Source organism: Eubalaena glacialis, chromosome 16 (assembly GCF_028564815.1).
Source record: "Eubalaena glacialis isolate mEubGla1 chromosome 16, mEubGla1.1.hap2.+ XY, whole genome shotgun sequence".
NCBI classification, from domain to species: Eukaryota; Metazoa; Chordata; class Mammalia; order Artiodactyla; family Balaenidae; genus Eubalaena; species Eubalaena glacialis.
The window spans coordinates 69,852,638-69,878,356 of record NC_083731.1 but is presented as its reverse complement, the minus strand read 5'-3'; the positions used below and the strand labels follow the sequence as shown (position 1 = coordinate 69,878,356).

General features: G+C 40.8%; 1 protein-coding gene across 2 annotated transcripts in view; it reads right to left on the bottom strand.

The window, feature by feature from the left end:
• Positions 1–3,368: 3,368 nt before the first annotated feature.
• LRCH1 (leucine rich repeats and calponin homology domain containing 1) overlaps positions 3,369–25,719 on the bottom strand; it is a 189,304-nt gene continuing 166,953 nt past the window's right edge. The window contains exons 17-19 of one of the 2 annotated variants that reach the window (XM_061170596.1): positions 25,311–25,448; positions 22,521–22,598; positions 3,369–5,707 (exon numbers count right to left, since the gene is read on the bottom strand). In XM_061170596.1, coding sequence (XP_061026579.1) covers positions 5,597–5,707; positions 22,521–22,598; positions 25,311–25,448 — 327 coding nt within the window. In that variant the 3' untranslated portion in view covers positions 3,369–5,596. Of the gene's footprint in view, positions 5,708–13,478; positions 13,775–22,520; positions 22,599–25,310; positions 25,449–25,719 lie in introns of those variants that run through there. The other variant, XM_061170597.1, reaches the window with a different exon arrangement.

The window sequence follows — 25,719 nt, the reverse complement described above, 5'->3', positions numbered from 1 at the left end:
TCTTAACACCAAGATCTTTTGGTTGAACACAGCTGTCTTAGCCCTGGGTGTATATTGACACAGATTTCCAGTACCACTGCGGGAAGGTTCTGCTTACCTATTTAGATGATTCTCCTCAAGTGCCTTTACCAAGTGGACTGATCACCCATTAGAAGGCAGCATTGAGAAGCCTGGGCTCTTGACGACAAGGGAAACCATCTCAGCCCTGGCAGCTCACCTCTGGTCTAGGACTTCTTTTACATGTAAGAAAAATAAATTTCTATCTTGGTTAGGCCACTTGAGTGTTCTGTTCTTTGCAGCCAAATTTAATCCTTTTATAAAAGGATAAGTCATTTATAAAATGACTGATCGTTTTTGTCTGACGTTAATATAGCTTTATTGGCTTTCTTTTTATTTATGTTTGGAACACAAATACAAATCAATGTGTGGTCCTTTTACTTTCAACTATTACCCTTACATTTCAATGTGTCTGTAAACATCGTACAGTTGGATTTTTAACCTGTCTTTTAGCTACCTAGTACATTAATATTTACTGTGACTGCTGATATATTTGGGCTTATTTCTACTCTTATCTAGGGCCACTCTGCTGCTTCTTCTTCCCAGTCCACTTCCTTACTGTGACTTTTGGAAGGGATTTTTTAACTTCATATTTTCTTCTTTACCGATATAAAAGCAATAAACTCTCTTTTCTTACATTAAAATGTCCACATTTGCATTTAACACAGTTGAGAATAAATATCTCTACCTTCCTCCAAAGCGGTACCAGGAACTAGAATGTTTGAACCCCCATACTGCTTTCTTGTCTTGTGTAATAACCAGCTGGTACTTTCTTTCCACTGTGCTTTACTTAGCAACCTCCTATTCCAAATTAGACACTAATATATCATTGTCCTATAGCCAGTGTGTATTTGGATATGCTTACATAGTTATATATTTATTTGTCAGCCATCCTTTTTTGAATTTTAGACCTTCTTCTCCCTGAAATACATAATTCAATGAAGGTGAGTTGATGGTAAATTCAGTTTTTTCTCTCAAAATATGAGTAGTTTTCTCTCAAAACTTTATAAGGAGTAATCTCCACTGTCTATTGGCTTCTGATTGTACTATTAAGAAGTCTGCTGTCAATCTAATTGGATTTTTCTTCTTTTTGTAGGTAATCTGTCTTCACTTTTAGGATTGCCTTTGTCTTTATCTGTAGTTTCACTGCATATATAGATTGGTTTTTACTTATCCTGCTTGAAATGCGTTGTCTTCCTCAATCTGAGCATTCAAATGCTTTATCAATTCTGGAAAGTTCTCAATCACTCTCTCTTTATATACTGCCTCTCCTATATTATATCTGTTCTCCTCTGAATACTAAGAGGATAAACTAAGAGGATAAAAAAAATGTTCAAATAGCTTCCGGCCAGTTCAGATCACTTGCCACCAAATAAGTTGCCAAAAAAGCTTCCAAGCTTCACATTTCAAAGCTTATTTTGTAACACTGGATGGTAAACCCATGCATGGTTGGGTATAATAATCCTGAGGAATTTGTGGGGTCTGGGTGGTGGATACCTTCCTTCAGTAAGGAACTCTTTTTCATCTCCCTGGTGTCCTGGAGTGTGACGAACCTGAGAAACTTTAAGTGAATATTCTCATCTTGGGGTTTCCAGACTGTATTTGTGGTAAAATTCAAATCTTAAATCTATGGTAGATGAGAGCTGTTGTGACAAAGTCACAGGAGATAATATTTCCCCATCTACTCTCAGCCAACAATGATGAGTTTTCTTGTCATCTCCCTTTGCAGACAGGCTGATTTTTCCCTATTCTTTCAATGAACATACAGCTTTTTACAGATCCTAGCTTTGTGCAGACATGCTTCTAGGTGCTTCTAGAAGAAGCCTCTAAAATATCCTGTTAATGCCTGTTAGTGCCCACAATTTCTTTCAGCAAACAGTACTGTCCTGGAAAAATGCATATGCTCTACCATTAACAAGGGGGAGAAACCACTCAATACATACTGGCCATTAAGGTGGCCCATTAGCATGTGAGTGTAGGGAGTAAAGAGAGTTTAGAGTGAAATCCTGCATACACATACCCACCCTCAACGGGACCTGATGTCTGCTAGCTGACTTCCAATGGAAGACGGAAGATTAGATAACCAGTCCCACTGGGGTCATTGCTGCCCTGTCTCTCAGGTTCACTCAGGAAGAACCAGGAAGTCCCCAGATGCAGCTGTTGGCTAGAATCCAGTCTCTGGGACAGTCCCCAGCTGTGGCCTATGCCATATGGCTGAGCTGCATGGGCGACCCTAATGCAAACATGCCCCTGCCCGGCTCCCCCAGTACTCCCGCTGCCATCCCTTCCCTTGTCCTTCACACATTCCCAGTTGCTCCAGCCAACTTACAATGCAAAGTGTCTGTGAAGCACTGGACTTCTGTAATGTGCAGGAGACCAAGAGGGCTAAGTTTTTGGAGGTGGGCACAGTTGCAGCACTTCTAGTCAGAACATCACAGGCAAGGCATAGCTCTTCCTGACTCCGTAGATATGGGTCTTAAACGTAGAGGCCATGACACTGGTCCCTGCTGTCCCTGCTCAGGCTGTGAGTCTCGAGTCTTGTGTGCTCTGTGTGGGTTGGGACGAGAAGGCAGAAACGACATGTCACTGTTTTCCCTTGAATTCCTCAAAGCAGCTGCTCTTCTACCAGAGGTGGGCGGGACGTGCGGGGAAAATGGTAACACCGACCCGGATTCATGGGAGGTATAATCAGGAAGCCACTTTACTCCCTGAGGGTCAGATTCCACAGGACACAGTTGAGAGGGAGGACCAGACCCTGGGGTTTCACAACATGTACCACAGAACCTTCAGGTTTCCTTGAAAACACTTCTGGAGCCACCACCCGAGGAACAGGTGGTGACACCTGATGTACACCTGGACTCCACTCCGCCCCCTCCATCACAGCAGCTCTGCTTTTGAGTGCTGCTTGTTCGTGGGTCCAGGGAAGATTTTAGTTTGAATAAAAATTGTCTTATCCTATATTTACATATTATGTGTATATTTCATACACACACACACACACACACACACACACACACGACTGCTACAATCTGTTTCATCAGTGACACTCTATGTATGATTTCTTTTCTGCATCTGATGGGTAAGTCAATCAGAAGATGGTTTGTACAAATTCAAAGTTTTAATGGCTGTCAAATCATAAAAGGAAGGGTATTTGCACTGTGCACATTGTGTTCACTTAGGGCGCTGTCAGCCGGCCATGCGCATCTTATTGCACGTATGAACAATGGATGAAGATCTTGAAGACGTCTTAGCCATACAGGGACTGCATTTCGAAGAAAAAAAAAGCCATTTTACAAAATATTGAAGCCATTCACATTACACAGCCAACCGCAAGAAAATACTGAAAATGAATATCAAAAGAAATATTTTAATTTTGAAAAGAAGTCTCTCAAAACAAGGATTACAGAGCTTCATGTTGCCATATATACATGTAAAAAAAAAATATTTCAGGACCCTGCATTCTCAATGCCCATAAAGGTGCAGTCATCTAAATTCCTATTTCTATAATCAACCTTTGACTGTCGCTTACACTGAATACGCTCTTTGTTCAAAGTGTTTTCTTTTTTACATCATGCTATTGGACAAAACAGGTATTTGTGCAGTACAGAAAAATATTAAAATATATTTTAAACTCGGTTAAAGTGCACAGTACATTTGATACGAAGTAACTGCTAGCTGCCAATCCAAACGACTATTTTCAGTAACCCCTCCCTCCTTGCCTAGACCGGAGGGCAGCCTTGGCGTTGGCTGATGTAAGTCTATGTTCAATTTCAATGCATACTGTCCTCCTGGTGTCTTTTCTTTTGTGTTCGCCTTTATATTTGGCTTATAACTTGTGGCTGCTGCTCTAAAAACTTACAATGGCTTTTCACAGAGGTGACGATGCAGTCAGCATTCGCAAGATTTTGAAAGACGAATTACTGGGCTGTCCGTAACTGCAGGGCGAGTGCACATGCACGTAACTGCCTAAAATAGGTTGTGTGTCTGTAAAGTCTTATGTGACTCTCTCAGACCAACACGGACGCCTTTCCTTAGCTGGGTTTTCCCTAGTCATTGCTTTCTTTGAACTTGCTCCCTCCTGGGCCACTCAGCCTCACAAACGCTACTTACTTCACCTTCTCCTGAGCCCGCCTTGTTCTTGCATGCATCTACTCCACCAATTTACTGACTCACTTCTGCGGTTTCACACCAGAGGCTGTGAATCTTGCCGTGTTTGACGGACTACTTTGAAAGCCACCAACTAAGCTGCCATAAAATAAGCACGTCTACATCTCAAAATAGTTTCCTCTTTTAAAACAGGCAGCCGCAGAAAGTGCTGGTTTCCTGATCCAGGTCCTATACGCCTTCAGTTAATTCTTGATCACTCTCCGCCGAAGCTGCCCTTAAAAAACTTTTTGGTTAAACGATAACCTTTTTCTCATCTCCACTTTCCTATACCACTTCCTTATTATCTACCTTTGGTGCTAGACTTTTAATTACCCAAGTTACAGTGCAAAATTACACTACAAGACACACGATGCCAACACTTGTTACTTCTTCGTGTTAAAACGTGAATGTTTTGTGCATAGCAAAATAAGTATGAACCCAAAAAAAAAATTGTTCACATTTTATCTTCAAGTTTAATGTCTTTTTTTTTTTTCCATCACAGCTATTTACAAACAACTTTGGGGCGCTCTCTTGATTTCTGTCAGCTCATTATATCAGGGGACAACAGGGCTGCTGGAATGTAGGAAGCTGGATGGAATGCAGAAATATAAATAAGACCAATGTTCCAGAAACCAAAGTATAAATAATGCCTCCCCAGAAAATAGTTCTTGTCACAGAAGCACCTGCTTTTTGCTTAAAATTTTTTTTTTTTGAGTCATATACACCAGAAAACATGACTATGGAGACCTAGAACTACTTGCACACCAAAGAGGATAGAAAATAACTCAATATTTATAATATTAAAATAAAATGTTTAACCACAAAAAAGCAGTAATAAAATAGTTTCCTAATTTACAATTTGCATCCAAAGGATGAATAACAACTCACTAATAAATAATATTTATATAAATATTTTGTATGTCGAAAATAGTTTTTTTAAAAGGCAATGGTCTCAAGAAACTTCTTGAAAAATTTGGTGGCAAAAAACCTGACTGCATGTTCCCCTCCCCACCCCCCCCCAAAATACACATCGCGTTTGGTTTTAATAAAACAAATGCATCTTGCTGCGAAACGGTTGTGCTTGGTGTTTTGGTAATGGCAGTGGGTGAGCATGGAAGGGACGAAGGAGGTTGTAGAAGGCATTGATGAGCTTCTTGGTCCTTCACAACCAGCTCCCTCACGGGGTTTTAGGCAAATACCTGTCAGGTCTTAATGTCAGAGTCAGTTATGAAAGGTAGAAAATCTTCTTTTGTGTCCTCCCGTCAATTCAACTAGAGTCGGGGAACTGACAAGCAGTGAGTGGGAGGTTGGAGGGGGCAGGTGCTGAGAGGAGAGTTTAGGATCTCTGACCGGAAAAGCGTCTGAGCCACGACCCAAAGGACAGGAGTTGGTCTCATGTGAATAGAGCCTTTGTTACAGTTACATCTAGCAATGCTTGAACGGTGATGCCCACTTTGACCAGGCCTTTCTCTTCAAGGATGTGATGGGGCAGACACAGTTTTTCCTAAAAGGAAGAAGAACAAAGCATTGATTTTTAGATGACTGGAATCTAATTATAAAATCTTGAGACACCACTGACAGGAGTTAAGTCGAGCTCTGAAGTATGCCTATCTAATCACTTCAGACTGTGCTCTCTCCCTAGCTTTCAACTCATTTTGCAAAGACCTTTTCTGTGTTTGCAAAGAAAACAATGATTTTCCACAAGTGAGGGTTGTTCTAGAAAGACTTCCAATCATCCTGAAATGTGCAAAAGAGCTAAACATTTTTTAAAAACCTTGACACTAAATAAGTGAGCTACATACCGTCAGTTGGAAACCACCCACCAAGAACATATTAGCTTATATTCTTATAAAGCAAAATTTCACATAGCCTCTCACACATTTTAAAGGAAATTGAATACTCATTTATACAGACCACACACCATTCTACTGACCATAAATCTTGATTTAGTTCATTTTATTTCCTGTGATCTCTGGAATGGAGGCATGCTTTCTTCACAGTTTATGAACAGTCTTGTAAATAAGTAATTTTAACCACAGCATTTAAGAGCCTCCCTTTTAAGACTCTTTTATAAAACTATCAAAGACACAAATATCCTGCTACTTTCTCATATTGTATTTTTGCTCTTGGGAAATGTCCAGCACATACTACTCAAGGAAGATAATCAAGGCGACTCACTCCCTGTGTATGGCACCCTGCACACTCAACCACCAGTTTACAAAAGAGCAAAAACAAAATAATTTTACACTTTTGTCATTTGACCCTGGTCTGATACCATACAAGGGAATCTCCTTCCAGAGTGTGTCTCCTTGGCTGGGAAACAACTCCACAGCGAACACCCCCTCTCATCTACCCAAAGATGGTGTGTTTTCCACAGTCCAATAACCATTGGTCTTAAGGACAGTTGAAATTGGGAGCTGCGTCAAGCCCCAGGCGGTGGACACAGTGTTTAACATGAAGCCAATCAGGTCTCTCTGGTCAGCACCGCTTCCTTGCAGTTCTCTTGCTGGAGCAATCAGATATTCCTGCTGCGTCAAGGCAGGACTCTCCACTAAGTACCCCAGATGCAGGCACTGTGCTCTTAAAAAGGTCATCCAAAGACACATCATGACATCTCCAAGAACCTGTCCCACAACCTCGAAATGTTGGTGGGCTCTACACTCGCAGTCTTACCATCCCCCATCCCTCCCACTTCCCTAACTTATGGTAAATTCAGAGTATCTCAAACTCTGACTCCAGGCCTTGAGAAATGGCCACTTGTCAATATAAAACAGCCGATCCTTTAAAATACTATTTTAACAATTATTTCAAGTGGCTGCTGTGTATCAAATAGGATTATCTTGTCATCAGTGGTGTGTTGAGGGGAGGCAAGTTTATGCTGCTTGCCAACTTAGCAGCCAACTGTCAGCCTGAGAAAGAATAGGAGGTTCTGCCTGAGTTGTGAACTGGGCACTAGGCCAGGATGGACGGTGCTTTCTCCCTCTGCCGCAGCCAGAGGTCAGTGTGTACCCTTTCCTGACACCTCCTGCTTACCATGGGCTTGTGAAATCACCTGAATCTCATTTCATTGGTAAGGCTGGTCCCACGGGGGCAGGGATATATTTTCCTCATTCTTATGGCTTCCACAGCACCCCAGTAGGACGTTATAAATTGGCTGCTAATTATGGTTAAGTACCTGGTACAAGGTATTATTTGGGGAAAAAAATAAGTCTTCACTTTATACCATATGCTAAAATCCATTTGAGATGAGTTGAAGAGTTAAGTGTTAAAGTCCACAACATTCCTCCCAATAAAATATAGATACGTATTTAATATTTTCTCTGGTAAATGGATGGGGATGAAAAAGTGATATAAAAATCACAAAGGAAAAGATAAAAACAATTGATCACCTGAAAGTATACAGCTTCTGTGTGTCAAAAAAAAAAAAAATTAAAGGATAAACAACAAACTGTAACAAAAATTATTTGCATCAAATTACAAAGGGTTTTATATTGACACATAAAAGCTCAACAAATCGTTGAGAAAAACACTGAGATCAACAATGAAGCACTGGGCAAGGAACGAGAATAGAAATTTTAAAGCAATAGATTTGCCCAAGGCATTCTGAACAACATATTTTGCTTCTTGACCTCAGTGTTCACCTATGTTTAGTCACAACCGTTCCTGAATTCCAGAATATTTGCACAAAGCCTAATCTCTGTGCAACATGGCTTTGAGGGGGCTATCCTGAGTCCTGCTTGAGCTGTGACATGTCTCCACTGATGAGTGGTGGCGCCAGTGGTCTGCAGAGTTGAGTTTCCATGCTCGAGGTCATGCTTGGGAAGGGCTGGGGCTCCAGAGAAACAAGGATGGGAAGATACTGAGGCCTTAGCCTCCTGCTAACAGGATGCTGGAGGTGTCACACACCGAGTTAGCTTAAGGTCATCCCCTCTCCCAGGCATTTCTCACCTTCCTGGTCTCCTCATTCCTAAACCAGGTGCAGAGTTCAAAATTCTCCCTTCCACCCTTACAGCTGGTGACAAGGAGTAAATAAAAGACATAAAAAGGTATCCCTTGCATCCTTTCTGGTTTTCTCTTTTCATTCAGACTTCCTAAGAAGCCCTGAGGTGCCCTCAGATTACATTATAGGGTTGGAGGTAGTTACAAAGACTAGCGTCAGATCATAGAAACCTTATGAAAACACGGCAGTTGTGGTTGTTCTATCACAGGACTGGGAGGGAGACTGATGGGAATCGTGACTTCAGATGCTGGTTGACAAGACAAGCAAGGGGAGCCTGCCAGAAATACGGAGGGGTTTTGAGGATGGCCAGAAGGCCATTTCCATCTCACTAGTCCTGTCACTGCCTATTCCATGGGGGAGGGGATCCCTGAAGTGAGCTACAAGTCGTGATGGGGAAGGAACTGCTGTGGATTTATAGCTTGATGGGAAATGACAGAGAAGGGTCACCTCACCTTGTATAAAATGAACCTAAAGGAGAGAGGTGAATATTTACATTGAGTTTAAATGCATTAAAATTTCATTGTTAGAGGAGATGAGTGGCTTTCATTGAGAATGTAGCAGCAGACTGCTCTAGGATACCCATGAGCTCCTTTTGTTGTGTTTCTTTTTAAAGCACAGAACAGAATCATAAAGTAGTATCCTGCATAAAAATATTCTGACCCCCCCTCTGAAGGACTCGTCCTGTCCTTTGCATTGTTTCTCCAATGGCGGAAACAAATATTCACTCTTATCCCCTCACCCACCCCTCTTCTGAGCCACAACAAGCAGGGCTGGAAAAGGCAGGTAAGCCATAAAGACTAAATTCCAACTTTGCAAGACGTCTGGGGCACCTCCTACAGGCCTGGCACCAATGCTATGGATTTGCATTGGGTTTTTTCTTTATGACAACTCTGTGAGGTAGATACAATATCTCTACTTTGCAGAGGAGAAAACTGAGATGCAGAGAGTTTAACTTTGCTTAAGTCACACAGCAGGTAAGTACTGCAACCAGGATTTGAACTTGTGTCTCATCTTACAGCTGGGGCCCCTTCCACGACATCATGCTGCTTCCCATAAGGTCCTTGACCAACCAGCGAGCAGGTCCCATCTGTGCCCAGGAGATAGGAAGAGGCCCCTGGCCCCTCGGAGTCCTCTCCAGGCCAGTCCCACCAAATTCAACGTCAGGTGGGCATCAGAGAACCCTCAACTCGGGGAAGGGCGTTAGCTCTGCCACTTAGCTCATTTGGTTTCTCTTCGTAGTGAGGGCCAGACGTCTTGTTCTGGCGGCAAATGCCTCATGGGAGCAGGCAGATCGCCATCACCACCTGGCTCTCCTTTTTCTATAGTTTCTTACACTCCCCAGCAGTCACAGGCCTCCTGCGGGGCCACCCGCTAGACAAAATGAAGTCACCCATGCAGCACTCTTCACGTTGTTCAGTCTGCTTCTAAAATGTAAAGTCCTGGCACTAACTGATTGAACCTTAAAACAAAACTGTCTGCATCATTTTAATGTAAGAGAACTTCAGTTCCTGCTTTGCCGTGTGAGGGCTCCGAGGGGCAGCTTCTTCCGATGTGAAATGCAGACCATGTCAACCTCTTCGACAGAGAGGATTTCTTATTGCTCTTCATTTGATTCTCTGCTTTCCAGCCGTGGAAGGACTTTCTAGTCCTTCTTTCTAGAACATTTATTCTCTACACACAACTACCCCTTCTCTCACCTCCCTAATCCATACACCCTTCACCTGGCTATTCCTACACATCTTTAAGGCCTCAGTGCAAACATCACGGTTCTAGGAAGGCTTCAAAGACCACCCACTCCCATCAGGGTTGGGCCCCCTGTCCACGTGTTTCATATACAGAATCTTGTACCTGACCTACCACAGGACCTTATCACATTGAATTCCTCTTTATTTGTCTACTAGATCCACTACACAGGGCCCAAAAACCTGCAGGCCAATCCAGCCCATAGCCTGTTTTTGTAAATAAAGTTTTATTGAGACACATTTACGAGTGTCTGTGGCTACTTTCACGCTATAGCAGCTGAGCTGGGTAGTCCTAACAGAGATGGTATGGCCCACAGAGCCTAAAATGTTTACTGGCACTTTACAGAAGAGGTTTGCTGACTCCTGATTTTTGAAGGTACAGGGTCACGTGTCATGGTCACCTTTTTAGCCCCAAGATGGGGTCTTGTACAAACGGTGCTCATTCAGTATTTGAGGAATGAATGAATGAACACAATCATAAACAAAATCCAGTGAAAAAGCAAGGAACTGGACCCTCATAGTCTTAAGGAGAAAAGCGTACATTCTATTATATATACCTGATAGTTTATTGAGAACTAACTTCAAAATCTGAAGCCTAATTTGAAAAACCTAATCTCCTGAAAGAAAATCACATTAAAATATTTTTCACCTCATCCCGAACCACTTTCAAGCTCCTGAAATTTTAATCTACTGTCCATGACTTTTACCCTGTAGGTGAAACACCCTTTTTCCTTATGACAGAGACCAGCATGGATTTTAGAGAGAGAACCCTAGCCACTATGCACTAAATTTAATTTCTTACTCACAAGTAACTAGTGTCAGGATATCAAGTGCCTTTACTTATCTACTCATTGATGAAACTCCTACTCAGCTGTCTTGCTTTTGAGTTCTGTAGGGCCCTTCCCACCAGCACCGTTTTATATGTCTCTCCCCAAGTACAATGAGCTACATACGAACCACAAATCCATAACGAGAAGGAACTAATAGAACTTACTTAGTGGTCACATATTTTGGAAATCCTGACACGGAGTGGCAATTTGCTACCAATTGGAAGAACTGGAGAAAGAGAACTTTCTATTTCAAATAGATCTTTCTATTTCAAAAAGAATATGTAAATAAATACTTGGTCATTTTTATCAGGCATTGTAAGTACTGAAAAAAATGGTCTTTCTTGTGAGAGGAAGATTTAGTATACACATATAAATCACCCAACTACGTCTCAGATGACAAGTGGGTTGGCCAAGTATCCCTAGTCACGTGGCAATGGCAGGCATCATGCTAGCCTATGAGTCGGTGTGTGAGTACCTTGGGGAAGAACCATAGGGAGGCTTAATAATATTCTGAACAGAAATGAGCAGTAATGGGCAAGTCAGTTCATTCCAAGCTTTGCCTAAAGGGCTAAATTAATTGTGTTCTGCTTGTTACCAGACTACTTGATGAAAAAATACTACCTAACAACAGATCCCCAGAGGAGCAACACATTAGGGTACAGATACACTAATGACATGAGAAGTGAAAGTGCATCCAAAAAATACTTTGGATGCCAGAACTGAAATATGAACACAGCCAAAGAACTATGTCAAGTCAGCACTGAAAATTAAATCTGATCTCCCAGGATTGCGCTACTCAGTTTTCATTGACAGAATTTTCTTTCAGGTGGTCACCCAGTAAGTCATCTCTCTTCTTCCCCTGTGCCCCCCACCCGCTTCAAGAAGAAAAATCCAAACAGCAGTGATCTTTGAAGGGAAACCTCAATGCGCTGCAGAGCTGGACAGAAGCGCTGAGCGCGACTCTGGATGCACACAAATTAACGTATCGATGGGCCCATAAAAACTTGGATCTATCACCCAAAATGTGTTTATTAAGCAACTTATGGCTCAGGGTGCTCGTTAGACATCATACAAAGGGATTTTATTGTGTTACAGATTGAAGAGTACAAGATAGCACCAAAGGCAATTCAGTACATCTGCGGGTTACTTATTACACAACTGACGTTAGATAACTTCCAAATACCCTGTATTTCACCAATCAACCCAAAATCAGGAGGGAAAAGCTCAGTTAACTCAAGATATTATCATGTAAAGAATGTCTCCTGTTAGAAAATCTGATCTGATTTACCAACAAAGGATCTTTATATAAATATATTCTTCTAACTATGTGAGCTTTCCACAACCTGAAGTCCCCTGGATTCATGGAAATGTTCAGAAAAATAAAATTATCTTCTTAGTAGCCATCTATAAAGACTGTTTCCATGTGAGTAAACTAGAAATTTATCTTGAGGAAGTGAACTCAATCATCCCCCCCACCAATTTAAGAAACACTATTTGGCAACCAGATGTAAATTGAAGCATAGGAGAGTCTGTCTTCACCTTGGAGCAGGGCCATCTCATATTATAAAACGACATCCCAGAACCAGGAATATCTTGTCCTAGATACGATTCTAATGTCTTTTTTCTTTAATTGCAAACTGATCACATGGCTCCGAAAGCAGATATAGTTATTAACATATAATCCTTTAAGCTTACTTAAACATAAAAGCAGGTTGCTAATGTCACTGGAAATCAAAGGTTAAATGGAAATTTCAAGTCACTGAAGAAACTACATTCTTCTAAAATAAGAGCAATCTTATTGGCTCCTGTCATAGTAACCCCAGCCCTAGGCCCAAGAATGTTCCATGACTCATGGCTTTATTTGAAAACAAATACTGTCAAATCCATCACATTCTAGACCTGAAGTTATGATGTGATGTAGCAAAAAAAAAAAAAAAGCGAAATGACCCATTACATTATTTAAAAATAGAAACCCTTTTTGGAAAATGCTTTCTAAGAGCCTCGGTCAGAGTAGACCAAACAAGGAATAAGTAGAACTACGCAGAAAGAGTGGTGTGCCGTGGATCCTTCAGGGGGCGCACTCTGACTGCGCCGGACCCTTCCTCCCCAGCGCCCTTCTGCGCAGCTCTGTCTCAGGCAGCAGGGCAGAGGGGCTCACTCAGGGTGGAAGTGGGGGGGTCACCCTCCCTGGTGCCCTTCACAGCTCCCGCTGTGGGAAGCAGGGAGGAAGCCAACTGGATGGCCAGCAAAGCAGTCATTCTCCAGATGGTATTTTTCAACTTGGTCAACGGTGGCATTATTAAAGATTGTTACAGACCAAATTGGACCCCAAATGCTGGCTTTCTGTCTTCCCTCTACAGTTAAATTGCCCAATCCTGAATTAGGAGCCGACTTAAATACTGACCCAATGGAAAGAATTTCATACGCTAAATCCCCTCTGCTCCTGTTCTGGAACCTTCTTCGGCTCTACCCAGGGCAGCAAAGCTCACTGGGAGAGAGAAGAGGCACTGCAGAGCACCGCTGCTGGCACTATGGGGTGAGGAAGCAAGAGGTGTGGATACCCTCTGTCCTCACTGTTTCTCAGCAAGTGAGAGAAACTATCTAATGGGAGCTGCTTTCTATAAAGTTTGTGCTTCTGGAAAAACTGATGTGGAAACGTTCGGCTTTGAAACTCCAGCGATTACTGAAGAGAGGACAGGGATGGAAGTTTGCAAGGCAAAGGCCCAGAGGGAGGAAGGACCCTGTCATGGAGCAGGGCGACAGAGCAGTGTGTAGGGATGCACATGCGGGCATTATGCAGACAGAACATTCCAGCGGTAAGTGATATAGATCAGCACTACAAAGAGAATATGGACAAGACAGAAGCTTATAAGGTCCCTGGAGCGGAGGGCAGAAGTTGGTTGTGGGGCTTTCTCCCCGAGTGCCAGCAGAGTGTCAACAGTCTTTCGAATGTGACGAAAATCCAACTGCAGGATGTCATACGGAGAGCAGAGGTCAGCCTATTCCGAGGGCAGCCATCAGAACAGAAAGAGACAGTGCATACAATTAAAAATACACAGAACAACGGCTGAAAAGAAGCACACATTTTTAGTTACTAGCAAATGGCAAGAGTAACCCCTTATTTCAAGCAGGTAAAACCCGTTCCACCACAGATTTTCAAATTAATTACAAAAAGCAGCATACCCAACGCAGTCTATGCAAATAGGACAAAGAAATTCCTCACCCAGAATCTCACTATCGAGGAACAGAAGGTTCTGTAATTTATACATCCTTCTGGTATTCAAACAGTTTTAATATTTAAGTGGTATCATGAGTCAGCAATGGCATAAAAATAAGAGCTTTGCACCTGGGACATTTAGGTCTTCACTTTACTAAAGGGAAAAATACAAACTTAAAAATTTAATCCCCACCTTTCCTCACCATTCATTCTCTTAGTGCATTTTTTACCCTGGTCTATGAAGACTGAATATAAAGTATTTCTCTCCGAAAGGTAATACATGCGCCTAATTTGTTTTCCTTTTAGGATTATTGATAAACTCTGGGGAATGCTAGTTTTAATCATGTCCCTACCTGTGCCCAAAAACTACACTAAATTTCACATTTTTACAACTGGACATAAACCAAAAGTTTAAAAGAGGCTTCTTAGATCTGCGGTTAGAATAAAAGTACATTCCTGTATAGAGGAATTATGTAAATTTCTTCACCACTAAACAGGTATGTGCAGGGGGAGGGGCGGGGAGAACAGGCCTCCGTGTTTTGTCTACTTGACAGTCACCATGTAAGGAGGCAGAATTCCTACTTTATCAACTAAACGCACAAATAAGATAGTCTTATGACTTGACCTCTGGATGCCTACTGCTATCAGGAAACAAATGGTTTTCTGATACCCTGAATTCCTGAACCAGAAATGACCGCAGCTTCAAATTAAAAATGATTATAATTGCTATGTCAGTATGTACCAAAGTTCTGGCTTTGTTTCCAAATTAAACAAGGATTGAAAATATCTGTGATATATTTCATAAATGCAGCTTTATGTCCAAATTAGGCAAAGCATTTAAAAAATATATATATATTATATATTTTATAATATACTTTGCAACAATATTGCCCTTTGTTTTAGCATCACTGCTAAGCAGATACAAATCACAGAGCAACTGAAAGATGATTCTATGATAGAGATTCTGTCTTGCCCGTATCTTCTGCAGTTAGCTTGATGCCCCTCTGGTAAAGAGGGATAATCAATGTAAGTGCGTTGAATAAGATTATAAACCTCCTAATCTTAATTTATGAAGGTAGAGATCCTCTTAAAAAAAGATTTTTTTAAGGATATTAATAAATCACGTTATATCTATTCAGACTGTGCATCTTTTCTCAGCGCATTTAGAGGAACCAAGCTACCATGGTTATCTTCTCAAGAATTAAAACAGCTACACATAGAATGGATTTCACTGTGACACAGATGCTGATCAGGAATTAACAGATGGGGAAACATCTAAGAGAAGTAGTTTTCTATTGCATTAAGAATTTTCTTTTGCAATGGTGTGCTTAATCAGTGAATTCTGAGCAAAACAGACATAAGACAGAAGGCATATGCACACTAAAATGTGATTGTCACCAAAGTGGTATTTCCATGTTAAAAGCAAATCATTTTATCTCCAGGATATATTTCAATACATTTCCCAGAACCCTATGGAAAATGTCTGGTCTGCTCCCCAGCAACTCCATCAAAGAACTAAGAATTAGATTGTCTGCAGTTTCCAGTGTATTTATTCAGCAGTACACTTCTCGCATGGGTAGGCAACACAGACCATTCTTCTCATTCTGGAAATAATTTCATGATGCCACAGATTCTGGGCTTTATTCAGATTAAAGTGGGTAAAGCCCAGACCCACAGTCCACAGCGGGTGGTTTAAATTAAATCACGATCTCTGAAGAAAAAACTATGGGTCTACGATTGGCTGGGAGGCAAAAATCTGAAGCATCATAATGTGTGGAGTGTGGGCTACTCTCTGATTCTACCCCCCGTCACACAGCCCATGGCCGTCAGATCAGTCCCTCAAGGATGCTATGATGGGAACCAGGGCTGAAGTTGCCAGGGGAACCTGGGAGTTTTCTGACCCTTGTGCTTTCCAAATTTCAGTCTTAATAAGAGGGACTTACAGATTATGCTTTATTTTTTTCTTATAATTAAAACAGGAAAACACTAAAAAGGAAGGAAATTTAAAGAGGCCAAATTTCACCATGTATTTACAGAGCATTAGTAATTATTGCAAGGCATTTAAAAAACACAGTTAATACACTCAGCGTCCCGAGAGGCAAGTGCAGATGCTAATTTCCGTTACAGTGAACAGAAATCACAATCTCCAGAAGTTAACCGATTCTCATACAAGTCAACACAAGAGTGTGTGACTAAGATTACTATTACAGATTAACTCAGGTTCCCCAAATACTACAGATAGAAACAAAAATGTACACAGATCTATCAAAAGGTCTAATTTACAGGCATTCTGAGTATAATACAGACTAAATTCTAAGAAATTTAGAATATATTGTTTATTTAAATTTGATTTTGAAAGGCAGTATGCTTACAAATATTGTTTATTTAAATTTAATTTTGAAAGGCAGTATGCTTACAAAGTATTTTTAATCTAAAATGTCATAGCACAAGAATGTTGATGGTCATTCTGAAAATGTAAAGCCCTAACTGACAAGGTGTAACTTGGCCGAGAGTGGAGTGAGGTAGGAAAAGGTTTCCAGAGTTTTCTCCCGATATATAAGAACTAATCACCAATTTTATGCACTTAGTAACTCTAATATCGGTAAGCTAATTCATCTAGAAATGCAATTTCAAGCTCTTTGAAGATGCTGCTTCGAGAAAGTATTTGTTCTCAACCATGTACCAATGTCAGACCATTGACCGGAAGTGGCTCTACCACCAGGAGACACACAGGGGGAAAGGATTCTTACATGAATGGTGATACACACCTACTAACCACTGGAGATGACTGGTTTTACAAGCTAGAGACTGGCTCTTCTTAATGCATTAGGGATTTAAAAATTTACATTAATAAAATAATAACTTGGTGTCAATCTGCACCTCTGATCATCCAACCTCGGAAGTAACCAATGTAAATGGAAACTTAAAATAAATCTTGTAATAAGAATCTCACCGTCCCCCAAAAGTGTTTATTAGTTATGACTTAAATTGATACTAAAGTCATTGATTTGGGGGAAAAAAGAGACATAAGGTTCAAAGAGGCGAAGGAATTCATATCTCCTATTCTCAAGATTAAAACAAACAAACAAAAAAGGTAGCTTCAATTTACAGAACGTCTTTCAATATAAAAAATTCAGATCATTTACATAAACTGTCCTAAACCCTTACAACAGGTATAAAGTAGGAAAAGTTTTGCAATTACTTTCAAAAATAATATCTCCTTATAAAGGTCAACAAAATACAAATATGAAAGGCACTGAAAAGAAGACTCAGCCATAATCCCACTTGTATCAATGCAATCATCGTTAGCATCTCAGTGTACTTTAGGATTTTATTTTTAACTCCATCTGGCTGATGCAGAGGCTGGACACCAAGGTACCTGTCCTTGTAGATATGGAAGGAAAACCTTCCACCTCCCACAGTCTAGTGAGGACCCCTGGCCTCTGTGCTATCCGGCAGGCAAGAGCCCTGTACAGCTGATGGAGTTGCTGCCCTAACCCTCCTGCCCAATTCCTCTCTGGAGACAGTAACGAACAGGAGGGGCTGGGCAGCTAGAAAACAAGGTGCATTTCTATTCCATGTCCCTTCCTCCTCTAAACAGGGCAAGTCTGTTAAATTAAGGACCTCGCTCCTTACAGAGGTTGAAGGCCAAGGCTACTTACTTAACATCGAGTAGACAGACAGAGACCAGGGGGTCTATTCTCAGACAGAGACCAGCGGTTCTCCCCTCAGAAAGGGACCAGGGCATCTTCCCTCAGACAAAGACCAAGAAGGGACCAGGGCACCTCCCCTCAGACAGGGACCAGGGCAATTCCTCTCAGAAAAAGACCAGGGTGTCTCCTCTGAGAGAGCGAGACCAGGGGATCTCCCTTTAGAAAAAGACCAGAGTGTCTTCCCCTCCAAAAAAATAAAAAAATAAAATCAAGGTGAAATACTTCCCCAGTGAGTAAAAATGTATATATATTTTCTAATACTTTTGATGCTTCACAAATGAGAGCTTTCTCTCCACCTGAGACAATACTAATAAAACCCCTAAAATAGCCCTAAATTTGGATCAAACTGGAGACCCCCAGTAGCCAATCGTGAATCCTCCACATCAAGGTCAGAGGCCAGGAATGACCAAGCTGACTCAGAAAAGGCAAAGGAAGCCTCAGTATGTCCACAAATAGCCTCATGACCCCAAGGCTTAATTGAAGTCAGATTCCTGGGTGATACAAAGAGTATATGGTGAAGAATTTGGAAGCCCGCCAAGGGTAAGCCTGTGTTCAAGATCAAGTTGACACTTGCACCAGAGGTCAGAGACAGCTGCACAGTCTGATCACCGGCATCAACACTACAAGGGGCTATGGGATGGTGCCAGCAATATCACCTGACCCCCAGATTTTCCAGGGTGCCTTGAAGCATGTGGGGTAATTTTCCTGCCTCAGAGGGGCTGATGGGGGAAAGCAATCATGGCGCTGCGGGATGGAGCTGAGCGTCCACGGACTATCAGCTCAAAGAAACCTTAAGGGTCTAGTGATTTTCAAACTATAATTAGCAACAGGACACTTTTCCCCCAAAGGAACTCTTAACTGGATAGCCGATACATGCCACAGGCAAAGGAGAAACTGCCGTGGCCGAATCAAGGGGGGTGGGAGTGATCTGCAGCCCCGGCTTGGCTTCCGAAAGAATCAAGGGCTCTGGAGAATGTGGTTTAATCCACTGCTTAAGTCCAACACCTGCAGTTTTGCAGAGCAGGGGACTGGGACACAGAGAGCCCCTGTGTGTGCCGGAAAGAAGGCAGGCGCTGGACGCGGACGGACCGGGGTTCCAACGCCAGCTCTGCCGCCTCCCAGCTGCGGGCGTGAGCTTAGGAAATTGTGTAACGTCTCTGGGCCTCATTTTCCTCAGAGCATGGTAATAAAATATTGGCTTCCGAGCCTCAACCCTGAGCATCTGAGAAGATGATGCAGCTGCAAGAAGGTCCCGGTGAGTGGTTCACGGCTCCAGGCTTTAATGGGCTTGCCTCAGGGCACATAACCAGTTAACAGCACAGGTGCGGCTAACTGACCCCAAACCCCGTGTCCCTCGCTCTGCTCACAGAGCCTCCGCACTCGCCCTCACGCCTCTCCTTCCAGGTGGCAGTCACTCAATCTGTCCCTTTAGTAGAAGAACTGGCCCCAAACAGAAAACCAAAATCAAAAACAAAAAACACCAAGGCACTGGAAATGGGCAGCAGGAAGTGACCCAGGCTGAAATAACTACCTGAAGAGATATTAACTCTGCCACCAGAAAAGGAACTTGCCGGGGCTGGGGGTGGGGGCGGCATTTCTGATTTGTTTTTCAGGATCTGCCCTTGGTATTCTCATCAGCAAACCTCTACCTCTTCCCAGAATCCCTCACAGATGATGGCAAATACGCCTACTGTCACCCTAACAGAATTTCTCCAGAAACCCAACACCGACTTCTTTCTGTGATGTCAACTCCTTTCTATAGGTGGCGTTGACTGCCAAGTCCTGTCTGTGCCCCTGGACTAAGAAAGGTATAGATCTAGCCTCATCCAAACGTCAGGAATAACAGAGGTCTAGAGTCGCCGTATCCATCTACTCTTGACGCATACTCTAACCTTCTGCAAATAAACTAGGCCACTTACACTGTGTGCAGTTCTGAATGCAGCCAATTCGAAGAAGCCACATTTATAGGGAAGCCACTCCACTGGGCACACAATAAAATGCTTCATGAACCTTGACCAACCCTGCGGCAGGTACCTGGGATTGGGTTCCTGCGGACTTCTAGAGAAAATATAATGAAAACTGTAACAACTGGCACAATTTTAAAATTGCTTCCTTCCCATCGTATTAATTTATATGTAAACATTTGACTGCTCAGCTCAGTGACCACGTTCCACCCAGATAAACCTGATAAAACTGAGTAAGCTGCCGACCCTGACTTTGGGTTGTAGTTTCAAACTGTGATTCTATTACAAAGGGCAACAAACGCGGGCTGAGAGCGCAGCTGTGACTTCTCAGTCTCTACGGGATGATTTATCATTGTCAATTAGCTATTTAGCTTAAAATAATACAGAATTCCAGATCTCCGTGACTTATCGGTATGTGTATGTAGATAAGTTATGGATGGAGAAGAAAGCAGGGCAAGCTTGCAAATTAGGAGGAATTCACTAAGCTGCCGGGAAATCAGTGAGTATTTTGTTACCCAAATATTAAGTTTGAAGCAAAAAAAGAAAATGTAACGTTAAAGGTCCTCCGCTTTTAAGTACCAGGCTTTTAAAATGTCTGACTGCAAGGGGAGAACTCCTGCAACTAGAATTGCAGTGTGCCACATATACACTCAAATCATCAACCTTCTCAAGTAGTGGAAGAAGGGGTTATTTCCACCCCTCCCCCAACTTAGTATCGCATTCCTAGATGAAAACATTTCCTCATTTCCAATAATTTATGACTCATTTATTCCAAGAGATGAAAGCACATTCCTTTGAGTATATATAGCAAGATTTGCCAGCTGCACTCCAATTGCAATTTCTGGTTTTCCACTAGAATATTCCTCTCTTCCTTTAACATATCTCATTAAAGAAGTTCAACTGCTAACCAACCAACAGACTTTTTCTAGTAGCAATGAACTTAATTTAACTCTAGTCACCAGTAAGATGCTATTGGATTATCCATCAGGATGGATATAGATGTACACACAATCACACACACACATACACAATGCAAACTTGAAAATCACCTCAAATCTTAAAAACCGTTTCAAAAATAGCCTTAGTGATATATTTCTTACTAAGCATAGTTAAGTTGGGACACTGGCAAAAAAGATGATTTACTTCTTGTAATTCAATTGTCTCTGGAATTATCAGTTGCCTATTAGTGCTAGGGGCATAATTCAGATATTATGATAAAATTTTCTCTGCATTTTGATGCTAATTTAATTTCCTTTTCCTCACTTTAAAAGGAAATCATAATTACCAATCTTTACTCACAAGAAATGGTTAAGGGCATTTCCACTTCATTTTGTGTCATCATAAGCCAAGAAAAATGATGAGTTTTAAAATATCACAGGGGATTGGTCATAACTCATCAGCGCTTTTGAGTACAGACACAAATAATTTACAATCTGAAACTTGGTGTGATAATTTTGATTCACACATGGGGAATCTTATTAACCCATGACAGAATCAAATCATTAAAAATGGTAGGCGTATGAGAATTTCACGAACATTTGAAGCCAAGAATGTATGGGCAATAGTAAAATGCACATATACAATACAGACACACAGATTAACATTGCTGAAAGACATCTGGATTGATCATAAAGACATTTAGTACCTTATATAAAGATTACACTCTATTTAAAAACAAATTTGAAAGCTTCTTTTAATCGGTACAGTTTTGACTTAAAGATACTTTAATAATTCTCTCCTTTTCCTCAAATAAGATTAGAAGCCTACCACTTAACTCTCACCTTCAAATGTCACCAAGCTGAAAAATAGGAAGGAAGGAAAGGAGGGAAGGAGGGAGGGAGGGAGGGAGGGAGAAAAAGCCTTACTCAATTCCAATAACTAACTCCTATCAATGAGTAGGACTACATGAAAATGTAATTCCTTCACATACGCAAAAACAGTATCTCATGATAGAGTTTGTAGTTACTTTATTCCTGGAACATTAGAAAAGACAGAAGAAAATTTTAAGAAATGTAGTTTCTGTCTATTTCCCTTTATCACAATGATGAAAAGCTTGTCAACTTATCCCCAAATTCTGAGTGAACTATCTTTTATCTCCCTAAGAAATCCTTTTATGTTACTGATAGTAAAGTCATTAGAAGACCCAAATCAGCTATCTGGCTGAGGCTAAGGCTGGGGCTTAGCTTGGGAGAAAGAAAAAGTAGCAAATCATTGCTGGGCTGGCTACAGGGAATTGCCAATTGGGTCTACAGTGGACTAAAGGGGAAAATGTAAACGCAAACAGTTAACAAACTATAAAGCAATATACAAACATTGTTATTATGAATGGTTGTGATTAATGATAATAATAACAATAATTATAATATTTTCAATGTTTATTATTTTGAACTACATACCCCAAACCTACAAGGAGTACAAATCAACGAATCAGTGGTCAACTACAGGCCTGCTCTGCTTAAGAGCTTTGGATAGGGAAACAACATTACCTCCAAAATTCTACCCTATGTAACCCACAGAAGGCTCACTGAAGCTTCAGCAATTTCTGTTCTTTGAGAAGAGAATCAAGCTGATTAAATTTTTTTTTAAGTTTGGAATTTCGTATTTCAAAACCTTAAAAAAATTATATTCCCCTTTTCTTCAGAATTGACCATACCATTTTAAGCCATTTTTATTTCACTGCAATAGAGTAATTTAAACTAAAATTTTATATAACTTATTCAAAATTATTCCTCAAGAAAGATTGAGATGAAAAAGGATGGACAAAGGTGTATATCTATTCAATAGGTTCAAACACATATATTAAGTAAAATCTTTACTCAAACATGGTTACTGGAACTAAGTTTGATGTTACCTCTGGTACTCCTAATTTTCGGCATGCTTCCAAAAAGTTTTCCACGTTTCTTCTGCATTTGGCCATGCTAAGTTTAGGCTATGAATGCAAATATTCAGAAATAAAGAATTATTAAGAGAAATACTTGTAATAACAGGCTAAATTTTAAACTTTCTAAATGGCAGAAGTACTACACGTTTATTGGAGAAAAATAATACATAAGCAAACAGAAGACAATAAAAAATTATCCAGAAACATTCACCTAAATAAAGAGCTGTTAATATTTTGGATTATATTCTTCTAGACACTGTGTGTATACACGAAGATATGCATATATATATATATACACACACATAGATATGTGTTTATATGTAGAATTCCTGCATACATGTATATATGTATATACATGTGTGCAAGATTTTCTGCACATGTGTGTGAATGTATATGTGTGGATACACACACATACACACACACACAGTTTTTATGAGATCATACTGTTGTGTAACCTGCTTTAGTTTACTTAAAAGTACACCATAAACACCACCTTTTCCCATCAGCAGATATATTTCTATATGAAGGGTTAAATTCACCAGGCCAATGACTCTCTTTCTCGCCGAAGCAATCGGTTTTATTAGAAAGCTGGTGATGCTGCAAGGCGAGGAGATTCAGAGGCCGGGTGGGGAGCAGCCTTCCAGGTTAGAGTGAGCAACTTGTGCAAACACGGGAGTGGACAGACTGGAGATATAAGTGGGTTCTACCGCTACGCCGTGGCTGGGCCTGGTCAATGGGAGCTCAAGATGCTCAGTGAAGAATTTCTGAGAAGTGGACATTTAGACACATTTCTAGAAAGGAAAACTACAATATAATAACATAAGCTAAAATATTTCACAGTTGTTAAAATGGATATTTATGAAGAGTTTTAATGACTTGGGGAAATACTTAGGTTTTCATAAATTTTAAAAACTACTGAATAGTATATATGAGAAGCTCACAATTCAAAAACAACTTATATGTAGGAGGAATGTTAGCAGCATAAAAGCCAAAAAGTAAACAGGGGTTGTCTTTGGGTGGTGGGATAGAACATGATATATTTTCCTCCTGCATCTCTCCATTTTCTCCAATCAAGCATTATTCCCATTATATTTTCAATTAAATTTTTTTATTTGAAAAAGATAAAAGGTGACAACCAAAGAATGTAGCATTTTTTTCGTGAAGAATTGATCAAATATACAAATGTGTATAGATACATGATTCATAGTGTCCTCATACCTTATAACACAATAACTGTATATTTAAATTGGAGGCTGAGGAATTGTACTTTCTTTCTTGTAAGTTGGGGAAAAATACTGAATGAGAATCTGGTACACAGCTGAAACAACTTAATAGTAGTTTGGACTTCAAAACTTTTTCATATTCGATTATAGGACAGAATTTACTGCCCAAACTAAGGCAGATAAAGCAGATTTGAATCAGAAGACAAATTGTTTTGTTTTGGTTTTTTTTCCTGTGTTTTCTGAGGCAAAAAAGTGGTCAGTCTTTGGAAGGGAAAGATATATTCAACTGTATAGAAAGAAACCTGACAGTTGAAATGCGATCATCAGCTAATTTTTCCTGCTGCCAAGAGAAAAGAAACTAAGAAAAATAATGCTACTACGATGCTTTCCTGGGCGGGGAGTGGGGCTTCACATGAGGCTTTCACTCCACACATTCTTCATATGGTATTTTATGAACACTGTGCCTTGAGGTTGGGGGCTCTGGCTTTTGAAAAATCTGTTCATAAACACTAATGATCACAATGGCTCGCATTCACATTTATATCACATGTAGGTCCTCATTTCATCCTCATGGGAGCAGTTCCATGACAGAGAAGAGCCAATCAAGTTAAAGAAAGGTTAAATAACTTTCCCAAAGTCGTACGGATTATATAGATGTGGAATTGGAATCCAACCCCTACATTCTTAGCCCCTTAACTCTTTTGCTTCACCTAATAGTAAATAGTATGGATAGAGGTTTTTCTCTACTTGTCTGAACCCTACGTAGGCTTCAAAGACCAGCTTATCTTTGATTCCCCCTCCCTCATCTGAATGACCATAAAAGATAACTCCATAGCTCTCTTCTGGATGGTAATATGGTCCATGATGTATATATAGGAAGAGGATGCCAGTGCCTGCTTTATCTCCCCCACATGGAGACGAGGATTTTTAGGGACTAATGGCATCTCACTCGGTCTCTTTCATCTTTCCCCAGTGTCCTTGGTATCTCCAACCTACCCCTGAGCACAGCTAGTGATCAAGGAATTGTTGAATTAATGACCAGCTGACCAACCTCTGGCCTGACAGGTTACTAACGATATTTTATACAGAATCCACATCTTTTCAGAGCTATCCTAAAATCCTCAATAATTAATAGAGGAAAGAGTTTCCATTTAGAAGAGAACTCACCAAGCAAAAGAAGTTTTCCAAAAAGACTTCTCACTGTTTAAATAATTCCTTGTGAGGAATGAATCTTTGTGTCTCTACAGTCTTAAAGTTAGCACCCCAAGCATTTCTTTAACGTGTTTTGCTTTATATTTGAAGTAAGTTCCTTTTCTGTCATTTACATACTTACTTTAAATATTTTCCCTTTTTACAGTGAAAATGTTGCTTCATTCAGAAATGCTATTCCTTTTCTGCTCTTCTAGTTGTTTGGGGCCCAACACAGAGGATTTGAGCAGGGTCCTGGAGATCCCATTGGTATCTTTAACCAGCAACACTGTCCCAAAGGAGTTTGTTTGATATAAGAGTTAGTTTCCCTTTATATGGTGTTACTTACGACTGCTGGTGAGGGGACATGGATGCTTGCGACGGATCGCGGGCGAATGTGGTTGACTAGATGGCAGAGGACGACGCCATCCATGAGGGCAGCCCCCAGGTCTTCGTGCAGGCTGACCTTGAGTCTCATCTCGATGCTCTGGGAAGGAATCAGAAGGAAGCCAATTGCTCTCAGGCAACTGAGGGTAAAATACAGTTATGGGTATTTATGAATTGAGACGAAAGTTTCATTATAGAGAAGGATAAGAACACGTGGAAAACACTGACATGATTTCAACCTTTTCGAAAGATATTAAAATAAAAATCCCTCTGTAGCAAAACAAATTCAGTTGTGTCTAAAATTTTTAATTAGTTGAATTTTTAAAAGAATGGGCTTCTTGGGACTTCCCTGGTGGTCCAGTGGGAAAGAA